General features: G+C 56.6%; 2 protein-coding genes across 3 annotated transcripts in view; one reads left to right on the top strand and one right to left on the bottom strand.

The window, feature by feature from the left end:
- EFTUD2 (elongation factor Tu GTP binding domain containing 2) overlaps positions 1–15,058 on the top strand; it is a 40,285-nt gene extending 25,227 nt beyond the window's left edge. For both annotated transcript variants that reach the window (XM_065422797.1, XM_065422795.1), the window contains exons 14-28: positions 425–560; positions 1,314–1,441; positions 2,575–2,768; positions 3,815–3,926; positions 4,303–4,443; positions 5,258–5,359; positions 7,040–7,122; positions 7,839–7,925; positions 8,899–9,025; positions 9,524–9,611; positions 11,058–11,176; positions 11,725–11,819; positions 12,203–12,356; positions 13,882–13,989; positions 14,280–15,058. In XM_065422797.1, the coding sequence (XP_065278869.1) occupies positions 425–560; positions 1,314–1,441; positions 2,575–2,768; positions 3,815–3,926; positions 4,303–4,443; positions 5,258–5,359; positions 7,040–7,122; positions 7,839–7,925; positions 8,899–9,025; positions 9,524–9,611; positions 11,058–11,176; positions 11,725–11,819; positions 12,203–12,356; positions 13,882–13,989; positions 14,280–14,375 (1,770 nt within the window). In that variant the 3' untranslated portion in view covers positions 14,376–15,058. The remainder of the gene's footprint in view (positions 1–424; positions 561–1,313; positions 1,442–2,574; positions 2,769–3,814; positions 3,927–4,302; positions 4,444–5,257; positions 5,360–7,039; positions 7,123–7,838; positions 7,926–8,898; positions 9,026–9,523; positions 9,612–11,057; positions 11,177–11,724; positions 11,820–12,202; positions 12,357–13,881; positions 13,990–14,279) is intronic.
- A 1,758-nt stretch (positions 15,059–16,816) lies between these two features.
- On the bottom strand, positions 16,817–20,495 carry HIGD1B (HIG1 hypoxia inducible domain family member 1B). Its single transcript, XM_065422754.1, has 4 exons — positions 20,431–20,495; positions 18,630–18,733; positions 17,922–18,056; positions 16,817–16,881 (listed from the first exon to the last, which is right to left on the bottom strand). Exons 1-4 carry the CDS (start codon positions 20,493–20,495, stop codon positions 16,817–16,819), a joined length of 369 nt encoding a protein of 122 aa, XP_065278826.1.
- Between the last annotated feature and the right edge of the window lie 1,016 nt (positions 20,496–21,511).

The following is a 21,511-nucleotide window of genomic DNA, read 5'->3' as shown; positions in this document are numbered from 1 at the left end:
CGCTACATATGACAGCTGTCTGCTGTCCTGTTAGGAAAATGCCACAGTCACAAATGTTTGTGTCTGAGGGGGCAGCCCCTTCTCCTCCTGCACCTATTCTGCTCCTCGTTCCAAATACGCCCTCCGTTCATGGTGCTCTCCTCAGCAGGACCTGCACCAGGTGCGCTGGTTTGGGGATGTGTCCCAGTGACCACCAAGTACTAACTTTAAGCTACCCAACCAGTTTCACTGCAGGAACTAAACTGATCTGAACCCCTCTCCCAGGCTAAAAGGCCAGATGTTAGCTGCAGGCCCCCCAGTCCTTTCACACTGATGTCCTAGCCCATCGCCATTTGAATGGCTCGGATGTACCATTGTCTGCACCCGGGAGACAATGGCAGTGAACCTCTCAGTAACTGTGGTGGTGGTGTGTGCCGTCCCACAGGTGGTTGGTGATGTGGACACCACCCTCCCCCACACTCTGGATGAGCTGGGCATCCACCTGACCAAAGAGGAGCTGAAGCTAAACATTCGACCCCTGCTAAGGCTTGTCTGCAAGAAGTTCTTTGGGGAGTTCACAGGTAAGTCCTGTTTCTCCCTTGCCCTAGCTGCTGGGCTCGTGTAGCTGTGCAGTGCTCTTGCCAGCACTCTGGGCGGGTAGCTGGATGCCCCAGGTGCCAGTTTAACCTGCTGTTGGCAGAGCATTAGGGCTCCGTTTTCAGTGGTGATGTCCCCACGTTGCAGGTTCCCCTCACTTCTCAGTTGGTGCTGGTGGTGTCCATTGCTCCACCAGTCAGGCTGCTTATTTCGGTGCCTATGTTTGAATTTAGAGCTGAATTGTCGGTTTCTAGTTTTTAAAGGTCTTGGCCTTTGCATCTAAACTCAGTTGACCGACTTTCCCCTTTGGAGGAAGTGGGACTTAGGTGCCCAGAAGCTCTGGTATAGTTTCCAGGCCATACGTTGTACATGACATTGATTTGCACTGGGTACAATATGCCAGGAAGTCCCTGAAAGTAATTCATTTGCGCACACATGCCCTCAACTCTGCCTTTAGCGTGTTCTCCTGAAAGGCTGCCCCTGAATGCCTCAATGTGCAGTGAAAAACCAGTAGGGCTGGCTTCCTGTGGAGGTTCACTGATCCTTCGCCAGCAGCACAGTGTGTCCTGTTGGCAGTTCCAGTATAAGCTGTCCGCTCCCAAGTGAGTTGTGTCACCCAGGACTGTAGACTGACTAGTCCTCCGGGTTAAAGATGTTGTGTTTTATTCAAGCCCCCTCAGTGCTAAACTCTGGATTCCTCCACTTAGCAGCATTCTCATGAAGCTCTGCTCTCCTAGGCTTTGTGGACATGTGTGTGCAGCACATTCCCTCCCCAAAGGTGGGAGCCAAGACCAAAATCGAGCACACCTACACCGGCGGCGTCGACTCAGACCTGGGGGAGGCCATGAGCGAGTGTGACCCTGATGTAAGGACCCCTTTCACTTACCATTACATCTCCAAAAGCAGCATGGGGTAGCAGAGAAGTCCTCCTTCCCTGGGGTCGGCAAGGCAGCCGCCTCCTAGAGAGGCATCCAGCAGCATTTCACAATCTCTCCTCTGCTACTGAAGCAAATCTCTCCACTCTGAGAAATTCAGCAACCTGCCAGGGCAGCCGTAGAGAGAGAGGATTCTTGGAGAATGTGCAGGGAAAGGCAGAGATTTGGGCAGAACTTCCCAGCAGTTGAGAACTGCACTGTGATGGCTGGATGTTAGGGACCTTTTGTGGACAATTATTTTGCCATTTTAGATGAAGGTGGATTCTCTGCATGAAAATTTGACCTGAAAAATTGGTTTGAGCTAGCCTGAGCAGAGTATCTGCCTTTATATTGTCTTTTGTACTAAAGGGATCACTTCTTCAAATGTAGTTTCCTCTGGGGTGGCACTCGGCAGCTGTTTAACAGTCCCACCAATGCTAGACAGCAGCTTAGGAAGGAAAGTGAAGAATTGACCTGTAAATAGTATATCATCGCCTTTAAACTGCTGAGAGAGAGACAGAGTGCCGTACCCCGGTTAAGGTCTGTGTAACTAGTGAAAATTAATTACCCAAGCAGAGTTTTACCAGTGCAAACTGTCATGCGACCCAGGCATGACCTGGGTTTTGTGTCTCATCTGAAATATGGGACCTCCAGCAGCACAGAAATTCTAGCACTGGGTCTTAGGCTAAGGCGTGACTTGGCAGTTCAGCAATGGCATTCTTCTCTCCAACCCCCCTTTCTAAAGTGGTCCATCCAGGTAGAGGCCTGGCCCAAACTTCTCAGTTTGCGATGTCAGGGATCGTATTGTGAGGTAGCACGGCTACAGGCTTCCATGGTGGTGTCTGCATGAGGAAAGCACCAATCTGCCTCAGTATTCACCGGAGAAATGCACGTAACCATGCTCTTTCAAGGGGTCTGGCCAATGGGGAGGGAATTCCAGGCAGAGGAAGAAAATTGAGGACCCAAAAACTGTTCCTCGTGGATTTTCAGACAGAGTTCCTGATAATCCCACGTGGGTCTAATCACTGCTTTGTGAGTGTATGTCTTGGGAGTGACTTACTTTGCTTTCTTTTTGGGGGGGAAGGGTCCACTAATGTGTCACACCACGAAAATGTACAGCACAGACGACGGGGTCCAGTTCCACGCCTTTGGCAGGGTGCTGAGTGGGACCATCCATGCAGGGCAGCCCGTGAAGGTACTGGGAGAAAACTACACGTTGGAGGATGAAGAGGATTCCCAGATCTGCACTGTGGGACGGCTCTGGATCTCGGTGGCAAGGTACCAGGGGATCAGTGAAGAGGACAAACCTTGGCAATCTGGGAGAGGAGTTCCCACTCACTGCTGCTGTTCTTGATGCTGCAGTGTGCAGGAGAAAAGCTTGGGGCTTTGGAGGCGGGGAGGGGTGCATTTAGTGCGGGGAAAAGTCCCAGATTGACGGACTGGATTGGGGCTCCGTTGAGTTTATGAAATTGATCCAAAATGCCCGTTGAGCCCCAAAGATCTTACAATGGGAGAGGATAAGTGACATTCAAAGGGTGCAGAGAGGGATATGATCAGCACAGCTATGGATGTGTTTGCATTTTCTTTTCCCATTATCCGATAGATCAGTGGGTCCCAAACTTTTGACTAAGTGACCCGCCAACTGCATGCTACCTTTTTTGTGATCCATCATCACAAATATGCACCTTCCACCCCAGCACCACGAGGCTAATCCTGGCCCGGTGCATAGAGGTGGCCCTGGTGGGGTGCGGGAGGGTTGGAGACCGAGCATGTAGGGGGCTCCTATCCTGTGGGGCTGGGCCCAGCGTTGGTCGCAGCATCACTCAGGTTTGAAGGGCTGGCCAAACCCGAGTGGTGCTGCGACCCCCATACAAGAGGTTGTGACACCTGAAGCAGGGAGCCAGGCCCACCCCCCTGCAGGACAGGAGCTGCCACTGCAAGGTGAGTGTGGGGCACACTGACTCTCCAGCCCTTCCCCATCCCCTCTGGGCCAGGAGAAGTGTATGTTTGCCTAGGCTAGGTCCCAGTGATGGGTTAATCTGGCCATAGACATAAGCACCCATTTAGAACCTTGTTGGGGCCTTTGTCTGCGTGCTTGGAGTTGCAGCAGGAGAGGAGTGCAGCCAGTCTCCCGCTCAGCACAGGAGCGTTCCACAGGGAGCAGGCAGCATGGAAGAAGGTGCAGACGCGTTTGTCTGAGAACCAGGGGGCGAGAGGTTGCGATTTGATGAGGGCAGATGAACAGAGCCGGACAGCATTATGAGGGGCCGTGGAGGTGTGGACAGCGGTGACTAATGGGTGTGCTATCCCATTCTGTATTTCAGATACCACATAGAGGTGAACCGAGTCCCTGCCGGCAACTGGATCCTAATAGAGGGGGTGGACCAGCCCATTGTGAAGACTGCAACCATCACAGAGCCTAGAGGCAATGAGGAGGTACCGTGTGTGACTCAGCATCGTTCTGAGTAGGGGAGTGTCAAGGGGCGACAGACGTGCTGGCGGTCTAGGATGGTCAGCTTGGGGGGCAGCGATTTCCTCCAACCAGAATGTTACTTTCTCCCATGAGCAAGGCAGCCCCATTGTGGATTGTCAGTCTTCAGGGTGCCTGGCTGTGTCTGTCAATACAACAAACCCCACTATGAATGCAGGGGATGCAGCTGGGCTCCTACTAGCCTGCACTTGCTCATGGTGCTGTCCCAGCAATGATGGGCATGTCCTGTGGCTGACTCCAGGCTCCAAGGGGTGGTCGTCCTACAAAGCAGAGATTTCCCTTGTCACCAGAATCTTACTGATTGTTCTGATTTGGTTTCAGGCTCAGATCTTCCGTCCATTGAAGTTCAACACCACGTCTGTCATCAAAATAGCCGTGGAGCCAGTCAACCCTTCGGAGCTCCCTAAAATGTTGGATGGCCTGCGGAAAGTCAACAAGAGCTACCCGTCGCTCACCACCAAGGTGTGTGGCTGAGGCGAGGCTGATCCAGGTGCCCCCGGCTGTGCTGCTCTTTGGGCCCCCTTGTGCTATCTTCAGTTAACACTTTACATGTTCAAAACCAGCCCAGTTTTGGCTTTGCCATTCTCTCCCCTGAAACCCACTTGCTGTTAGTCTGCATGGACTAGCCGAGCTTGATTCTCCTAGGGAATGATGTAGGGTTCACCTCTTGAGCAGTGGTCTCCAAAGTGGGGTGTGCACACCCTAGGGGGTGCGCAAGAGGATCCTTGGGGGTGCGTGGCAGGAGGAGCGCTTTTTTTTTGCTTCGGCAGTTCGGGCGGGAGTCTGAGCGGCTTTTTTTTTTTTTTTTTTTTTTGCTTTGGCAAAAATGGTAGAGCCGGCGCGGCAGGGGGTCCGTGCTCAAAAATTTTTTACTGATAGGGGTGCGCGATCAAAAAAGTTTGGAGACCACTGCCCTAGAGCATCTTTTGCTGGGAGGGGTTAGGCCTGGCAAAGGTACAGGTTTCCCACAGAGCCTGTATCTCCAGCAAGAAGAGGCTGGGAGCGGAGTAACTGGGTGCTCCCTCACAGCCAAACGGTTCTGCAGCATGTCCTGCAGTGTCCCTTGCTGGGAACCTAGGACTGGGGCTGGTCTTCCTTCTCAGCAAGCCAGGAGCTGGCCCCACTTGCCTTGTTGATTAGACTCAGGAGCCTGGAACTTTCCCTCTAGGTTCTCTGACTATAATACATTTCCCTTGGCCTTGTGGACAAGGCTAGAAGGGGCTAGGTCAGAAGGAATGCCGTGCTGTAGCTTGGGGCATCTGTTCTGGTGTTTCAGGTGGAAGAATCTGGGGAGCACGTGATCCTGGGGACAGGGGAGCTGTACCTGGACTGTGTGATGCATGACTTACGGAAGATGTATTCGGAGATTGATATCAAGGTGAGGAAGCGAAACGAGCCTTTCCTGTCGTCATTACTGAGGGTACATAAAACGGGACCTCCTCCCCCTTGGGAGTGTGGCAATCAGCTGCTGCCCCAGGCCCGTTGCGCCACAGGGTCTTATGACTGCAGCCCCTGAGGTGTAGAGAGACGGCTGAGACTTCGCGGTGCTATTCCTACCTCTGCCATTGACTTGCTGTCTGACCTCGGACTCGCCACTTACCTTCTGTTGCAGGCTTCGCTTTATCCCTCTGTGAGACATACGTGCGTACCTCGCAGGAGGGGTGAGGTTTCGGATGTCTGAGATCCTCAGATGACAGGCACTAGAGAAGGGCGAAGAATTGTTATTCCCTTTCCAGGGGTTGCAGGGAGATGGGGAGAAGTTTCCCTTTATTTCTTAATAGCAAAGAAAGCAAATGCATCCCTCCAGGACAGCCAGGGCCCTGTGCGTCTATTGGCACAGAATCGTGCCTCAGAATCTCAGCTCCATGTTTTTAAATTTGAGCTTCTCGCTCTTACGGCTGCAAAGATAACTTTGAAAACCTGAACAGAGTGTAACCAGTGCAGGTCTGAGTCTGCAGAGAGCCTCAGTGGCTGGCTCAGAGAGGGGTGAACAGCCTAGATCCTGTCATCTCCACAGCTCCTGAGCTTGGCTGTTTGGTGTTTTTCCAAGATGCCGTAGAATCCAGCATTTTTACTGCAGAAGTTACCATTTCGCCGGATGCAGGCACCCGGCGTTTTGTTTCCTGCCGAGACCTACTGCAGCTCTCGAGCTTCTGTTCCACGGAGTGGGAGCTGCAGAGCAGTAAAGTGTAGGCTGGGCAGCTATGCTGCCTGTAGAACAGCCAGTAACCAAGGCCTGAGAACTGACAGGAACCACCTAAGCTCACGACAAGCTCCCCTTTCCTCTGACGTATGTGGGGGAACGGCCATTCTGAGCCAGGCTGCCCAGATGACACCATGACAACTGAGGCCCACAGAGCTGGGCTGCCTGGAGAACACAGAGAAAAAATCCATTGTTAGAAATAGCCATTGCTGGAAACAATCCCCACTGCATAGTAGGTCACAGCACTTTCAGCCCTGAGGCCCAGTTGGGGGCAGGTGTTTGGGGAGGGGAGGAGTGGGACCGAAGAATATTTCATGGAGCTGCAATACATTCACATTAGGGGTGTTTGCTGAAGAATTTGGTCCCATGGTGCTGCAGAGTGCATGGGGCTCAGAGTATAACCTAGGGAGCCACTCTCCTGGATCCAGGTGCCTTAAAGAGACACTGTCAAGTTGAAATTCAGTCAGTTTCAATCCCTGAGAACTGTTTTCAGAGCTACCCCTGCCCAGAGCCCCTTGTGGCCTCACGGTCAAACTTCCTTGGTTTTTAAATGTTTTTCTCTCCGTTGCTGCTGTGAAAGACCCACAATGACCCACATCTGTCCAGGGCAGCCCAACTAGCTGAGAGAAGTGGGGACACGGACTCGACACCCAGTGCTGCCAGTTGCCCAAAGGAAACATTGAACAAAACAGGCCCCTGATTTTTCTCTCGTTGCTTTTGATTCTAGTGATCTCAGGCATTGCTGGTAACAATGGGAGGTTTAAAAGGTTTCAGACAGTCCCTGTGTAAAGTGTGTTTGTGAAGTTGAAAAGTTCAAAGAAAAGACACAAACTGCTGCTGTTGTTGTTTTTAAAGGTTGCTGATCCGGTTGTGACGTTCTGCGAGACTGTTGTGGAAACTTCCTCCCTGAAGTGTTTTGCTGAGACACCCAATAAGAAGTATGGCTTAGTGACCTGATAGTCCAACTCTGAAATGGTGTCCCCATGGGAGACAGTGGGATCCCTTCCCCTGGACTGAAGCCAGTCTCTGGTGTGGTTAGGAGGAGGGGGGAAGAGACACATTATCCCACATTAGGGTACTGGGCTAGATAGACCTTGCATGTGATCTGGTCTGGCAACCCCTGTTTCCAGCACTCTGTAGTGTACAAGAGGGCACAGTCCTACACCAGCCTCAGGAAGGGACCTGCTAGGAGTTTCTGTGACCTGGACTTTCCATTTTGACACGTGCTGGTTAAAAGGACTGCTTCCCAGTGTCCGGGGCTCATTCTAATCACATTCCACTGCACGTCGTCATCTGCAAACCCTCTGGCTGCTGAACTCCAGGTTCTGCCATTCCCACGGCAGGACTCTGAGTCTCCTGGCTTTCCAAGAGCTGTGAGCGAGTCAGTCCTAGAAATATAAACAGGCAGTAAACTGAGGCGTGTGTGTGTGGCTGGCTCTATCTCCCAGCCACACACGTCCCAGGTGCACGCAGCTGTTGTAAGAACACAGTGGTTTCCCACAGAACAAGAGGGGAACATATTTTTCCATTGTAACTTTCTCTGGGTTCCTCATCCCCTTTCATTTCAGTCTGTTGCTGCTAACTGTGCAGATTGCCCTCTGGGAAAGCTCCCATCTCTGCTACTAGCTGATTGGCATTGTCTCTTTCTGCACAGGAACAAGATCACAATGATTGCTGAGCCACTGGAGAAGGGGCTCGCGGAGGACATTGAGAACGAGGTGGTCCAGATCACCTGGAACAGGTCTGGCTAATTTGGGGAGAGCAGAGGCTTTGTATGTGTGAGAGGGCAGTAGCTGGGGAAGAACTGGAGGGAAATGTACAGCTCTGGAAGTCACACAACATCAGTGTAGAACCCTGAGGAAGAGGAACCTAATAGGGATGGTGTCTCTAAATGTGCTACCCGGCCAGTCCGTGGGTCACCCTGAGGCTAAGCCTATGTCTACACTACACACCTAAGTCAGCTTATAGCCACCACAGTAATTCCTGTGGTGGCACGTGCCACACTCCTCCTTGGGTCAGTGGTGCGCGGCCTCGCCAGGAGCGCTTCCACCAACCTAAAAGGGGCAGTCTGTGGAGCTGAGAGCCCCGTCTCTTAGCTCCACTAGCAGCTCCCTGCCAGGAGCCCGGCTGCCCCACAGACTTCTGGTCGGCTACCCACTCTCCCCACTCTCCGTTCCCCTCAGGGAGCGGGGGAAGCCACCTAGGGCTTCTCCCCTACCCATTCCCCGCTGGGAACAGGGGGAAACCGTCTGAGGCTTCTCCACTCCGGTTCTCCTCCAGGAGCTGGCTTCTCCCCCAGGGATCTGGGCAGTCTTGTCAATTTCAGGGCTCAATTGACAAGGCTGTCAGGCTCCATGCAGGGAGCGGGCAGGGCCGCCCCGACTTCTCGCCCTGGCTCCCAGCCAGGTGCAGGGTCCAGCCTCCCATCTTTCCAGGGGAGTGGGGTCCTTCTCGTCAATTTCACAGCTGGTACCGAGTATCCTACACCAACATAAGCCTTTTGCCCCTGGTGGAGGTGGAGTTATGATGTCAGTGTGGTAGAGCACTTACGTCGGCGGGAGCAAGACTGCAGCTGCCTTACGTTGACCTAACTGTAATGTAGAGCCGCCCTACGAGCAGGAGGAGCTGTGAGGCTGCTTTGTGCCTGCATGTCTCTCCCCGCTGAGCCAGGAACTGGGCTGTCTAACGTTTTCCATCTGTTCCCTTCCCACCAGGAAGAAGCTGGGCGAGTTCTTCCAGACCAAGTATGACTGGGATTTGCTGGCTGCCCGCTCCATCTGGGCCTTTGGGCCAGACGCTACTGGCCCAAACATTCTGGTAGATGACACGCTGCCCTCGGAGGTGAGGAACGGCAGCCCTGGGAAAGGAAGGAGCACAGTCACACTGCAATGACTTGGGGCAACTTTGTTCACCCCGGTGTTCAGAGGCGACATGTTTTCCCCGGGCCCTGGCAGGAGGGGTCTGGAGCTGTAATTTTGCAAGAGAGCTGTCTTACTGGTTAGAACAGGGGCTAGCAGTCAGGGCATCTATGGGCTAGTTAGTCCCAGCTTTGTCACTGACTTGCCTTGACTTTGGGCCCAGCCACTTGTGGCTTAAGTGCCCTGTTGCTTAGCACCCACATAAGTCAAGCCACTTTGATTTATGGATCGAGGGGCCAAATTTTGAAATGTGGGCTCTGAGCTCTCTGCCTTATTGTACCCCTCTGTCAAAGGAAAAGAATACAGAAGTGCAAAGCAATGCTACTCCTCTAAAAATTCACTCTTGAGAATGGTCCCTCTCTTTCCCTTGCTGCAGCTGGATGCACCATCGCTTATTTGTAATGTGTCTGTTTCTGTGTAGGTGGATAAGGCCCTGCTGGGCTCTGTGAAGGACAGCATCGTACAGGGGTTCCAGTGGGGCACAAGGGAAGGACCCCTCTGTGATGAGTGTAAGTAAGAGATCTTCGGGCAGATGCAAATAATAAAACAAGAAGAATGAATTCTTCTCCCCTTTGGCAGCCAAATTATCTATCTATGATATGCCCCAGGACAAAAGGTCTGCTCTAGTTTAACCAGCAGGTGTGTTGCTGTCCAAACAGGACTCGCTGGGTGAACTCTCTGGCCTGTTATACAGGAGGTTGGACTAGATGTCTGACAATGCAGAAAAGGCAGAAGTCACAAATATTTCTGTTTTGTGTTTGGGGAAAAATCAGATGTCATATGCTGCTGAAATACTTTCCATTCCAACCGTAACTAAGGAGGATGTTAAACAGCAGTACGAGAGCTAGACATTTTTAAATCAGCAGATCCAGAGAACTTGCCTCCAAGCGTTTTAAAAGAGCTGGCCAAGGAGAAGGTTAAGGGATGACTTGATCACAGTCTATAAGTAAGGCTACGTTTTAGTCACGGGTATTTTTAGTAAAAGTCATGGACAGGTCACTGGCAGTAAACAAAAATTCACGGCCCGTGACCTGTCCATGACTTGTACTGTATGCCCCTGACTAGATCTTGGGGAGAGGGTGGGGTGGCGCGCAGCCCGGGACCAACGCTGGTGCTGGGGGGATGGGGGCGGGGCTGGCAGGCTCCCTACCCAGCTCCGCGCCTTCCCGGAAGCGGCGACATTCCTAGGCAGAGGCGTGGCCATGCAGCTCTACACGTTCCCTCCTCCCTGAGCGCCAGCTCCGCAGCTCCCATTGGCCGGGAACCATGGCCAATGGGAGCTGCGAGGACAGTGCCTGCAGGTGTAGGCAGCGCACAGAGCCCCCTGGCCTGCCTCCCCCTCGGAGACGAGGGATGACGCTGCTTCCAGGGAACCCCCCAAGGTAAGTGCCATCCAGAGTCCTCACCCCCTCCTGTGCTCCAGTCCTGAGCCCCCCACCCAAACTCCTGCAGCTGCTTGGGGGTGGGGGAGGGGAGAGGGCTGCAGAGGTCACAGAAAGTCACGGAATCCGTGACAAACTCGCAGCCTTATCTATAAGTACCTACATGGGGAACAAAACTTTGAAGACTCCATTATCAGTCCAGCAGACAAAGGTGTAACAAGATCCAATGGCTGGAAGTTGAAGCTAGACAAATTTACACTAGAAATAATGATTCTTCATCACTGGATACTTTTAAATCAAGACTGGATGTTTTCCTACAACGTGGGCTCTAGTTCGAACAGAGACGTTCTGTGGCCTGGGTTCCACAGGAAGTCAGACGAGATGATCACAGTGGGCCTTTCTGGCCTTTCTCCTGTTCCTGTGCACCCCAGCTGCGTGTCTGCGCTGGGCGTGATGGTCCCGGACTAGGCGGTTTGGGCTGGTCTCTGCGGAAGGGTTAACCGTCCGTTCCTAATGGGACTGCCTCCAGCCACGGCGTCAGTCACTCCCTGCTCTCTTCCTTCCCACGCCCAGTGATCCGCAACGTGAAGTTTAAGATCCTGGATGCCGTGATCGCTCAGGAGCCGCTGCACCGGGGAGGAGGGCAGATTATCCCAACAGCGAGGAGGGTTGTGTACTCCGCCTTCCTCATGGTAAGGACTGTGCTGCGCATAGTGAGGCCGGGGCCTAACACAGCTTCTGTCTCCTTCGGGGGCCGTGTGGAACTGGGGGGTTTGGGTGGGTGGGCGGTAAGTACCGCGGAGGTGCGTGGTGAATTCCTGCCCTGAGACATTTACAGCCTAAATCAGCTCAGTCATCGATTAATCTCCCCAGTCCCCAGAGAAGGAGGCAGGCACAGCAATAGCAGTGTCATTCCAGGTCCATGACTGTGTTTGGCCTTCTGAGCTTGGATGCTTTGAGCCAAGACGAGGGATCCTCCCTCTGCGGGTTTGCTCTGGGATGGTCGTAGAACACATCAGACGCCCGCTGCAGCTGCACAACGTTCTGTTTATCTGCTGCAAGGCGTTTAGCAGGTCAGGAGCCTGGCCAGCGGGGTCAGGATCACTTGGTCCTTCCCTTATGTGCCCACAGTGCTGACCGTGTCCTGTTCACACACCTGTGCTGCCTCCTGGCCGGTAGGAACACCTGGGGCCTGGGCTCGGTGTGTGCCTGGCGTCTAATTTCCCATTCCTTTTCCCAGGCCACTCCTCGGCTGATGGAACCGTACTACTTTGTGGAGGTCCAGGCCCCTGCTGATTGTGTGTCTGCAGTGTACACTGTGCTGGCCCGGCGGAGGTAAGCTGCAGGGAGACCATGGCTCTGCGGGATGCCCTCGTGTGTGTGTTTGCGAGGTGGTGACTCTGCCCGGAAGCAATGTCCCCTTGGCATTGCAGGCCACGTGAGGAAATCAGAGCTGCAATACGTGCAGTCACGGTGTTAGTTTTCCAGTGGCATTGCATGAAACCTTCACTGGCGGGTCTCGACTGCCCCCCAATGCCGGAGGGAGGGTGTCTCGGGGAGCCCCCACTGCAGCCATAGGGGGTGTTAGAGATCAGACTCGGTCCTTTGTGTGTGTGGTTCTCTCCTGCAGTGCTGACAGTGGAGGGGTGAACAGAGGTGATGTCAAGGGGATGTTTTAACAGATGTGGGAGGGTTAATTCTTTGTGACTCTTCGCCAGAGGTCATGTGACTCAGGACGCTCCAATCCCAGGCTCCCCGCTTTACACCATCAAAGCCTTTATCCCAGCCATTGACTCATTTGGGTTTGAGACTGACTTGAGGACTCACACGCAGGGACAGGCTTTCTCTCTGTCCGTCTTCCACCATTGGCAGGTGAGCGTCTCCACCGTCTGCAGCCGCGTGGGGGGGCATTTTGGGTTCAAGGCCTGTGCCCCACCAGCCTCGCTGGGTACCACGAGCAAAGGGAATGGATGATTGCAGGCTGGGGTTGGGAGGAGCCTCTGCTCCTGTCCCGTTTGTATGTTAGCTGTAAATTTACTGCTGCTAGCCAGATGACTGGTCCCAGGCCTCAGGCCAGGAGGATCCATGCTGCAGCTTCCCCCTGGATGAGGTGGTCTGGATGGGATCCCTTTCACCGCTGCTTAGTGGGCACGAATGGGTCCTTCATTAGTGACAGAGGAAGCTGCCTCAATGGCACTCCCAGCCCTTCAACTCGGGGAGCAAGAAACCAGGGCCAGGACCTGGGATCCAGGTTTCTGCAGTGCAGGGCCCTTGAGCCCACAGGCTCCGCCTCAGCCGTTACCTATTAAAGAACTTGTTTCAATGCCTCTCTACTCTGTGAAAGTGCCGGCTGAGCTGTGGGCCTCCGACCGTACTGGCATGGTAGAGATGCCTAAACCTGGGCCTGCTGGGCTGCAAGAGACTAGTCAAGCAAGTCCTCCCTCGGCAGGAGCAGGCAATAGCTCCCTGCTATCGGGCACCTCAGACATTGAACGACTAGGCTGGACTGTAATTCCTTAGCCTGGACGTTCCCATTAGAATGAGCCCGGAGCCAGCACCTCCAGTCAAGTGGGAGCTGCCAGCAGGCGGCCGTATCTGCGGCGATGAGTAAATTCCTTTGATGGTTGGCATGCACGTTCCAGAGGTCCTGGGGTCTAGGCTCAGGATCTGGCCTCCACGCTTGTGAGACGGGTTACACACCTTGTGTTTCAGAAAACGAAACCCTTCCTGGTTTTGACTGGCAACAAATCGGCCCGCGTGTACCTTCCTAAAGCTGATTGTGACGCTTTGAACCAATACACAGCTTGGGGCTTGTCTACACTGGCAATTAACAGCGCTGCAGCTTTCTCGCTCGGGGGTGGAAAAACACTCCGCTGAGCGCTGCAAGTTTCAGCTGTAAAGCGCCAGTGTAGACAGTGCCCCAGCGCTGGGAGCCGCGCCCCTCGTGGAGGTGGGTTTTTTAGAGCGCTGGCAGCGCTTTAGCATTGCCCGTGTAGACTAGCCCTTACTGCGTTCTGCAAACCCCTCTTCTCCACTGCCTGGCACCGTGGTAACATGCTCAAACCGAAAGAGGTTGGACGTAGCCAGGATTAACCCGTCAGGGACGGTTGGTGGCAATAACTGAGCAGGCCTGCAGCTGTGTTGCTGCGATACCCAGTTGCACACGGTGTAAACAGGTCTGTGCCAGGGTGCCCTTGTGCCATAGGCACAGTTAGTGATGCTGTGGCAGACTAAGTTTCCTAGCCCCACACGGAGAGCGGGCAGACTGGCTGTCAGCAGCAGTGACTGCAGAGTCGCCAGGACTCGGATTTACGAGGGTTTGCTCTAGTTGAGGGTAGCTCCCAGGATCCTTCAGTGGCTCTTCTCTCCCATGCTGACTTTCTGGCCCGTGTTTCAGATAGTGCCTGGAGACCCCTTGGACAAGAGTATCGTCATCCGGCCCTTGGAGCCCCAGCCAGCACCTCACCTGGCCAGAGAGTTCATGATCAAGACCAGGCGCAGAAAGGTAAGGCCAGCAGCAGCCTCGCCCACTCTGCGATTCTTCTCCCCTATCTGCACAGTTCCCAGGGCCCAACGTGCCCCTCGCCCACAGCTGTGCTTTGGACTCCGTACGCCGCCTGACACACGGAGCCATCCCCTTGCACTGGGGCTGGAATGGGCTAGTGCTCTGGCTGTGCTGTTTCCCAGGGTGTCTTTCAGCAGGGCTTTGAACGCGCCAGGGTGGGCTGCTCGGATCTCTGGGAGCTCTGCTGGCTCTTACCTCTCCAGCTCATGCTGCTGCTTCTCCGTCCGCAGGGCTTGAGCGAGGACGTGAGCATCAGCAAGTTCTTCGACGACCCTATGTTGCTGGAGCTGGCCAAGCAGGATGTTGTTCTGAACTACCCCATGTGACCGTGCTGCCGCAGAGGCTAACCAGAGACTGCTCCAGTGTCTGCCGGCCCAGCTCTTTCCCCTGCTCTCCTCATCCTGCAAACATCTCCTCCCTCGCAGTCCGGCTGCCCTGGTACTGCATGTGCCGTGCACTTCTGCTAAGGACCCTTACCCGCGAGCTTACAGGCTCTGTGTGTTTGGTGCCTCCCTAGGCCAGGAGTCTGCACTCGAGATCGACAGAATATGGACACGGCTGATATCACTCTTGGTCCCCTGCAGACTGTTACTTCCACTGCTGTGTACAAGTGAATTTTATAGCCACACGAGGCAGTTCCAGGCCCAAAGGGGTTAATCCTCCCCCCCGTGTTCCCCCAGGGAACATGGCGTTAGGGTTACTGGGGACAACCTGCAGTTTCATGCAGGGGTTTCATGCTGCGTTTAGCCGCCTGCAGGTGCCTCTGATAAAGCTGGGAGTTGCCGCCAAGCTCCTGCAGCCAGTGACGTGTGCAGGCTTCCCGGGCGGGGCAGAGCCTCTCCTGGGGTGCCGAGGAAGGGAGATGGCCTGTATCTGGGGGGTTGTTAGTGACCTTGCAAGGAGCGGGTGGCAGGAGTCTGGACCTGCCGCCAGTCTGGATTTTTATTTCTATTTTGTACGAGTTTATTTTTGAGCTTTGTAATGACTGAATAAAACCCCTCTCCCTTGGCATGTCTCTTCCCGGGGGTCTCATTGCCCAGAGGGGAGAGAGGCTTGGCTCAGCGCCCACATGGTGACCCCTGGAACCAGGGAGACAGCACAGAAACAAAGACCCTCTGATGGTTGCTTCTGGACTGTGAGCTGCACCCATCCTCTGGCCCATCTGTCTCAGGGGGAGGCGTGTGCTGGGTGCAGCCCCCATGTGGATTCTCTCCAACAAGCAGGATGCACTAGTGTGAATCACCCCGGCTTCCTGCGTGGCAGGGTCACTGCTCCCATCTCTGCAGCCTGGGGGTCACCGGTACGCTGGCTTGGTGCTGCCTGAGCCTCTCGGCAGCCCTGTGGCTGTTGGCTCATACGTACTGTGCAGTGCCTGTGCTCTCCTGTTTCCCTTCCAGCGTAGCTCTGCAAATCGTAATGTCCCCTTCCCCTTCGGTCACAGATCTCACGCGTCTCCTGCTTCCAGCCAGCCTGCACGCTGCTCGCAGGAGGGCACAGTAACTGTCCCATCTCCTGTCAGTCTCTGAATGGCCCATGGTGGACACTGACCTTTTGCCCTCACCCCTAGTGCTGCCCCCTCTGGGTCAGTGTTGGGAAGTGCGCACTGCCCTTGCTCGGGCTGTACCTCCTCTCCGCATAGTCTGGGGCCTTTGCTCTGGGGGCGTCTCTGTTCACCCGCCAGCTTGCTGGGTTTGGTCTCGTGGAGCGAACACTGCGCTGGGCCCTGGGCTCTTTCCAGCTCCATGTGTCTGCGCTTCCCCTGTGTCAGTTCATGGTGGACCCACGACCTCCTGCTGGGCTGCCCTAGCCATGGCCCTTCCAGGTCCCCTCCTCATCCCTGGCTGCAGCTCCCAGGCCTTTCTGGAGCCAGCAGGAGCTGAGCACCTGCCTTATTCACTCATGTGGGTCCGGCTGGCTTGAGCTGAGGCGAGGTGGAAAGTCCTGGGGCTGTCAGGCCCCCGGCAGCAGCACCGAGCTCCTGTCCTATGGGCATGCACCTGTGCGCTGTGCCAGGCTGTGGGCATGGCCCTTGGCCCTATGCTAGCGGCGGGGAGCAGGGCTGCGTAACAGAGCAGGTCTCTGTCTTATGGCTGCCGAGGGCTGGATGAGAGGGCTCGGCTCCAGGGAGACCAGCTGGGCCTGGCTTCAGTGCACCTTGGTAAGAAGCCCGCGGGGGCCCTGAGCCCTGTTCTCTCTCCGTGGAGATCTCGGCCCCTTGGCGTGGCTCTGGCCCAGGACCCTGCCGCTCACCTCTCCCAGCCCTGCGGCAGGCCTTCATTGTCACAGTACCACCCCCAGGCTACAGGCCGGGCAAGGGAGAGGAGGAGGGGTGGTTACCCTGTTGCAGAGCAGGGCCTGGGGCCCGGGCCCCCACTGGGGCACCCTTCCTCTCTTTGCCTTAGCACCATTCATCCCTCATGCAGCAGTGTGAGCCCTCGCCCCCACCCCCTGCCCAGCTGCAGTCCCTCCCTGAGCTGGGACTAGAACCCAGGCGTCCTGCCCCCCAGACCCTGCGCTGCACTGCCTGCCTTACTGACCAGCTCCAAGTGCCGCCTGTAGCTCCCCTGCACCAGCTCCAAGCACGTTCCAAGAACTGGGCCAAGCCTCCCTTGAACTGTAACTTTATAAACCAGAAAAGCAGGATTTGTTACATACACAACAGCAGCCCCTGGGAGCGCTGGGCGGCAGGGCCTAGGTTATGCAAAGGGAAGAATACTGTGCTGGGGCCCTAAGATGCTCCATCTCCACCTCTGCAGCTTCTTCGTGTCTATTTCTGGGCTCTGTCTGCAGCCGGTTTCAGCAGGTAGTCTTTGTACATAGTGTAGGTTGCACCTGCAAGAGAGACAGTGACATCAGCACAGGCCCTAAAGCGAAAGGGACAACGGCACCAGGAACGTGCCAGATAAATAACCCGTATTTCTAGAGCGTCGTTTGTCCTGGAGATCTCTGGATCACTTCACCCACTCCGGAGGAGCAGGCAGCTGAAACGGGAGGGGCAAAGGGGGAGAGAACAGCTACCCCCAGGCTGCGGGCGATTCGCCTTCGCCCAGGTGGCAAGCGGCTGGCCTCGCTGCAGGCAGCGCTGGCTGAAACGCTCCGGCTGGGGCTGTGCAGGAGGGCAAATCAAATTGCCCAAGTCGCGCCGCAAGGGCTCGCAGTGTCAACCAGACTCGGGGCCAGCGAGCTGATGCAGGATCGCCGAGCTGGAGTTGTCGGGGACAGGGACTAAGCCTCTTGAGAGCTTTTCCCAGCGGCCGTGGCCTCGGCACCGTCTGCGCTGACGCACTCGGCCTGCTGGAAGTTGCTAACTGCGTGCTCCAGAGAGCGTAGCTGCTGCTCGCTGGGGCCCATCAGCCTTCCACCTGCTTTCCTCGCCCAGCTGATGGGCCCCAGCTGCCTGGCCCCCCTGCCCGCTGGCATCTTGGCAGAGAGGGGCTGCGTTGTCACTGGGCGGGGAAGGGGAGGCCGCTCACAGCCCCAGCCCCATTACAGTCTGGGTGATTCAGGTGCACTAGGTGATATTCAGCAGCAGTCCTGGGTGGGGACACAGCGTCTCCCCTTGTACTCGAGGGCAGGGACCTTGGACTTCATGGCCCAAGTCTGTGACACACAAAAATCGCTTTGATCTGGCAGCAATTTCAAATAAACCCCTTTGATTGAGTGACCCCCCCCCCCCCCTTCCTCTGCGTGACTCAGGCCGCGGCCCCAGGAGGAGGTGGCCAATGCCAACGCACCATCCAGCAGCTGCAGAATCCTCCGCCCTGATGGGGTTTTCGTCGCCTCGCAGAGTGCAGCCCCCGGCAGTGCTCCCAGCTTCCCTAAGCTACTGCCCATGTGCATCTTGGCCCCAGCAACCCCCAGCCCTCACTTACCCAGTGTGATGGCGCCAACCACGCAGGCTTGGGCAGCCATGCGGGTGTGGATCAGGTGCACAGACATCTTCATCTTTCCTCTGGCCTTCAGTCTGTAGAGGCCATAAGCGGCCACCATGGCAAAGCCCCCGATGCCTGTGGGAGGGAGAGCGCGTGGCAGCTGGGTCACTGGGAGGCTCCCCTGGGCACACCGCAGGCCTGGAGGAGACTGATGCTGCAGCGTGAGCTGCTGGCCAAGGGCCTCCCTGCTAGTTTTGGTTTGTTTTACCCTTCCTGGCTTCTGGGCTACCCCGCTCCCGTCAGCAGCCCCCACCCGTAGCACCATCAGTGCTGCGCTTCCACCTGCAGGGGCCGGTCAGCATACGGGCCGGTCGTTACAAGCTCTTCCCCTCCCTGGGGCTCTGAGGACGGGTCCGTTCACACGCCAGCCAGCGCTCTGCACCCAGCGTTTGTGGGAAGCCGGGAGCTGCCCTGGCTCGGGTGGGGAAGGGTTTTTCACGTCTCTCTCATGGCCACGCAGCTCGCGGGGCAGATGCAGGGCCAGGCAGGGCAGGTGCTATATAAGCTCCCCTGGCTCAGATGTGACCTGCCACAGCTCTGCTATTCCGGTCCTGCCTCCTGCCTCCAGGAAGCAGCTCCTGAGGCCGTCCCCTCGCTGGGTCCCAGGGCACGCTGCCCTCCCAGTCACACCCTTTCACACCCACTCACCAACAGGCACGAACGGGGCCGCACCCGCCTTCTGCAGGAGCTTGGTGGAGACGGTGCCTTCGCGCTCAGGGACCCACTGGCTTTCGTCCATAACCATCCTGCCCCTGCAGCCAAACAGGCCCCATGAGCCACCTTTCCAACCCCAGCAGCCAATGACTCCCCTCCTCCAGCGTCCCCTTCCTCACAGAGCTGTACTCCGGGGGCTGCCTGGTGCCCCCAGCCAGGGCTCTGCATAACTTCCTCGTGCTTCCTCCCCACAGAGCTGCAAGTGTCTTACCACAGGAACCACCCACGCCCCCCTCCCTCTCCCCACTTCACAGCTGGGGCCCGGAGAGCGGCGGGTGTCTGTCGCCCATGGTCACAGAGCGAGTTGGTGGCAGGGCCAGGGGTAGAACCCAGGAACCCTGCTTCCCTGGGGCCCGTTCAGGAGCTGCCCAGGTAAGGCATGTGTAGGGCTGGGCTACTGCTGGCCACTTGTTCCTATTGCCGGGGGCTGGGGGGGGGGGGAGGGAGGTTCCCAGAATAGAACCCACTCGGTCTGTGCTGTGTCCTGCTGCCCCCAGCAATGGGCTCGTCCTGCGGCTGCAGCAAGCGCCTGCTCCCGTGCCTCAGCCCTGCATCGCTGGGCCGCGCGTTCGCTCTGCTGGGCTTCAGGCTGAGCTCCCAGCGGCACTGGTGGGTGAGACTGGGCCTGCAGTGCCGGGGACGCGGCATTCGCACCAACCAGCCCAAGGCCAGGCTGTACCTGGGGCCTGTTTGGTGCCAGCACCAAACCAGACCCTGATCCAGCGGGACAATTCCCAGATGACCTGGATGCTCATCATGAGCCACAGTCCAGGGTTAAGCTGTCGCTACAGTCAGTGACGGGACTGTGAGCATGACACCGCGAAGGTCCTTGTTTGTCCTTGGGATCCTAAAGCAGGGCAGGCTGAGCTGACAGTGGGGAGCGAGCATCAGGGTCCCCAGGGGTGCAGTAAAATACCTGTAGCTGGTACATCCTCTGGGGGGGGTCCTGACTTCCCTCTGCTAGAGAACCTGCCTCCCTCTGCGCAGGAGCCGCCATCCCCTGGTCTGTGCCCGGTGTGCAGGGGACGGGGCTGGAGCAGATTTCCTGCTGCTAATGCCTAGCAGGTCCGCAGCCGTTACCTGCCCCAGGGCCGCTGGGCGCCAGTGCGGCATGGCCAGGCTTCCCAGGGATGGATATCTCCAAACCCCTCGAGGATCCCTGGGCTACTTCCCCAGTGCCAACAGCTCTGCCAAGCTGCCGAGAAAGTTCCAGCCCCCCCCCCCCCCCCCAGCAGAGCCGAGCGAAGCGCCGTGACCTGAGACACTGAACCTCCCTCCTTGCACAGGCAGCCAGGGCGCCCCGAGCGTCTGACAAGGCTGCTGGCTCGGGGGGCGCTGCCCAGCACTCACTGGGCCCAGAGCCGTGTGCCAGGGGACCTGGGTGTGGCCTGCTGGCACTTACCTGCTCTCAGTGCTGCTGGGCTAGGGCTGGAGGCTGCCCGGGCTGGACCTCCTTTCCCCGCCGCACCAGGGACATTTCCCAGCCCTGCACTTTAGGGTTACAGCAAAGTCACCGGCCGGGGAGGGGGAGAGAGCGGAGAGGGGGCTGGTAACTTGGCACCAGTTCCAGGGACCTTAACCCTTTGTCTGCCAGACTCCAGCTCCCCTCCCACACGGAAAGGTCTCCTGTGAAATCAAGACCCCACCCCCTGGCTGAGAACCCAGGCCCCCGGGTTTGCCCAGGATTCCCTGAGCCACGAGAAACAGGCAGGAAAAGTCCCAGCTCCACCAGCACCTCAGGGTGTCCACCAACCTCCCGTCCGTCCCTGTCTCCCAGCCACTCCCGCACTCCAAGCTCATAGCAGACTCCCCACCCCAGGGCGGGCTCGGCCTTCCTCCCACTCCCAATCCTTTGAGCTCCCTGCCCTAGCTTTGCTGCCAGCCCCCTTTAACCATGGGGCTCCCATCCCCTGGGCCCTCCCTTCCATGGCCCCAAGCCTCTGCCGCCCGCCCCCCAGGGGTAGGCCGTGCCACCCGGCCGTGCCTGGCCCCTCGTGCCCGAGTGCTGGGGGAGGTGATGGGACTAGAAGATGCTCTGGTGGTCGGTGGTGCTGGGCAGTGGCAGGAATTACACAGCCCCCTTTGCTAATGTTAATACGGAGGGAAGAGCCCAGTCTCTCCCCCCCCCACACACACACACACACGAGGAAGGACGGGTTGTCTGCTTAGGACAGACAGCAGGGGCTGGGAGTCAGGACTCCTGGGTTCTGCACCCAGGTCTGGCACGGATTCATTGGGCAAGTCATTTCCTCTCCTGGGGCCTCGGTGTGCACATGTGTAAACCGAGGACACTAATATCTGCCGACAGCGGGGGCTGTGCGGCCAAGTGAACAGACATCGGTAAAGTGCTTGGAGATCCTCTCGTGGGCGGTGCCACCGACATGCCCGTGGCGTTGTTCGATGTTGCCCACTGGCCATGTCCCAGTGAGCCTGGAGGAGAGGCTTCAGCACCGGTGCTTTGTGACAATCAGTGACGTCTGGCTGGGAAGCAGGGCCCCTGAATCTTCATGTTTTCTGCTGGATTTAGACCTCTAGAGAACATCACCCTGGAAGCGTTGCCTGCATGCTGCTCCCACACAGCCATTCTGCAGCAAATGGTGTATGGGCTCTGTGTGAAATCCATGGCAGAGGCTTTCCAGGGCTTCTCTTCCAGGTTAGCAGGGGCTTTAGCCACAAGAGCATCTTCTCTTTCCAAGGGCTTTATAGATTTGGCGTAGACCTTTCATCACCCTGTGGAGCTGATAAATGGAAGGCTGCTGCAGAGAGTGGTCCATGCCTGGTCTGTCCAGCTGCATCATTAATGTGGAGAATAGCTG

Source organism: Emys orbicularis, chromosome 25 (assembly GCF_028017835.1).
Source record: "Emys orbicularis isolate rEmyOrb1 chromosome 25, rEmyOrb1.hap1, whole genome shotgun sequence".
Classification (NCBI taxonomy): Eukaryota; Metazoa; Chordata; order Testudines; family Emydidae; genus Emys; species Emys orbicularis.
Note: the sequence above shows the minus strand (reverse complement) of the source record. Positions and strands in the feature narration are given on the sequence as shown.

Coding starts and splice junctions, on each gene's coding strand:
- HIGD1B (XM_065422754.1), bottom strand. CDS start 20,495: ATGAGCTTGGAGTGCGGGAGTGGCTGGGAGACAGGGACGGACGGGAGG. Junction 18,057..18,629: donor GGCCCCGTTCGTGCCTGTTG/GTGAGTGGGTGT, acceptor TCCCTCCCACAG/GCATCGGGGGCTTTGCCATG. Junction 16,882..17,921: donor GGTTGGCGCCATCACACTGG/GTAAGTGAGGGC, acceptor TCTCTCTTGCAG/GTGCAACCTACACTATGTAC.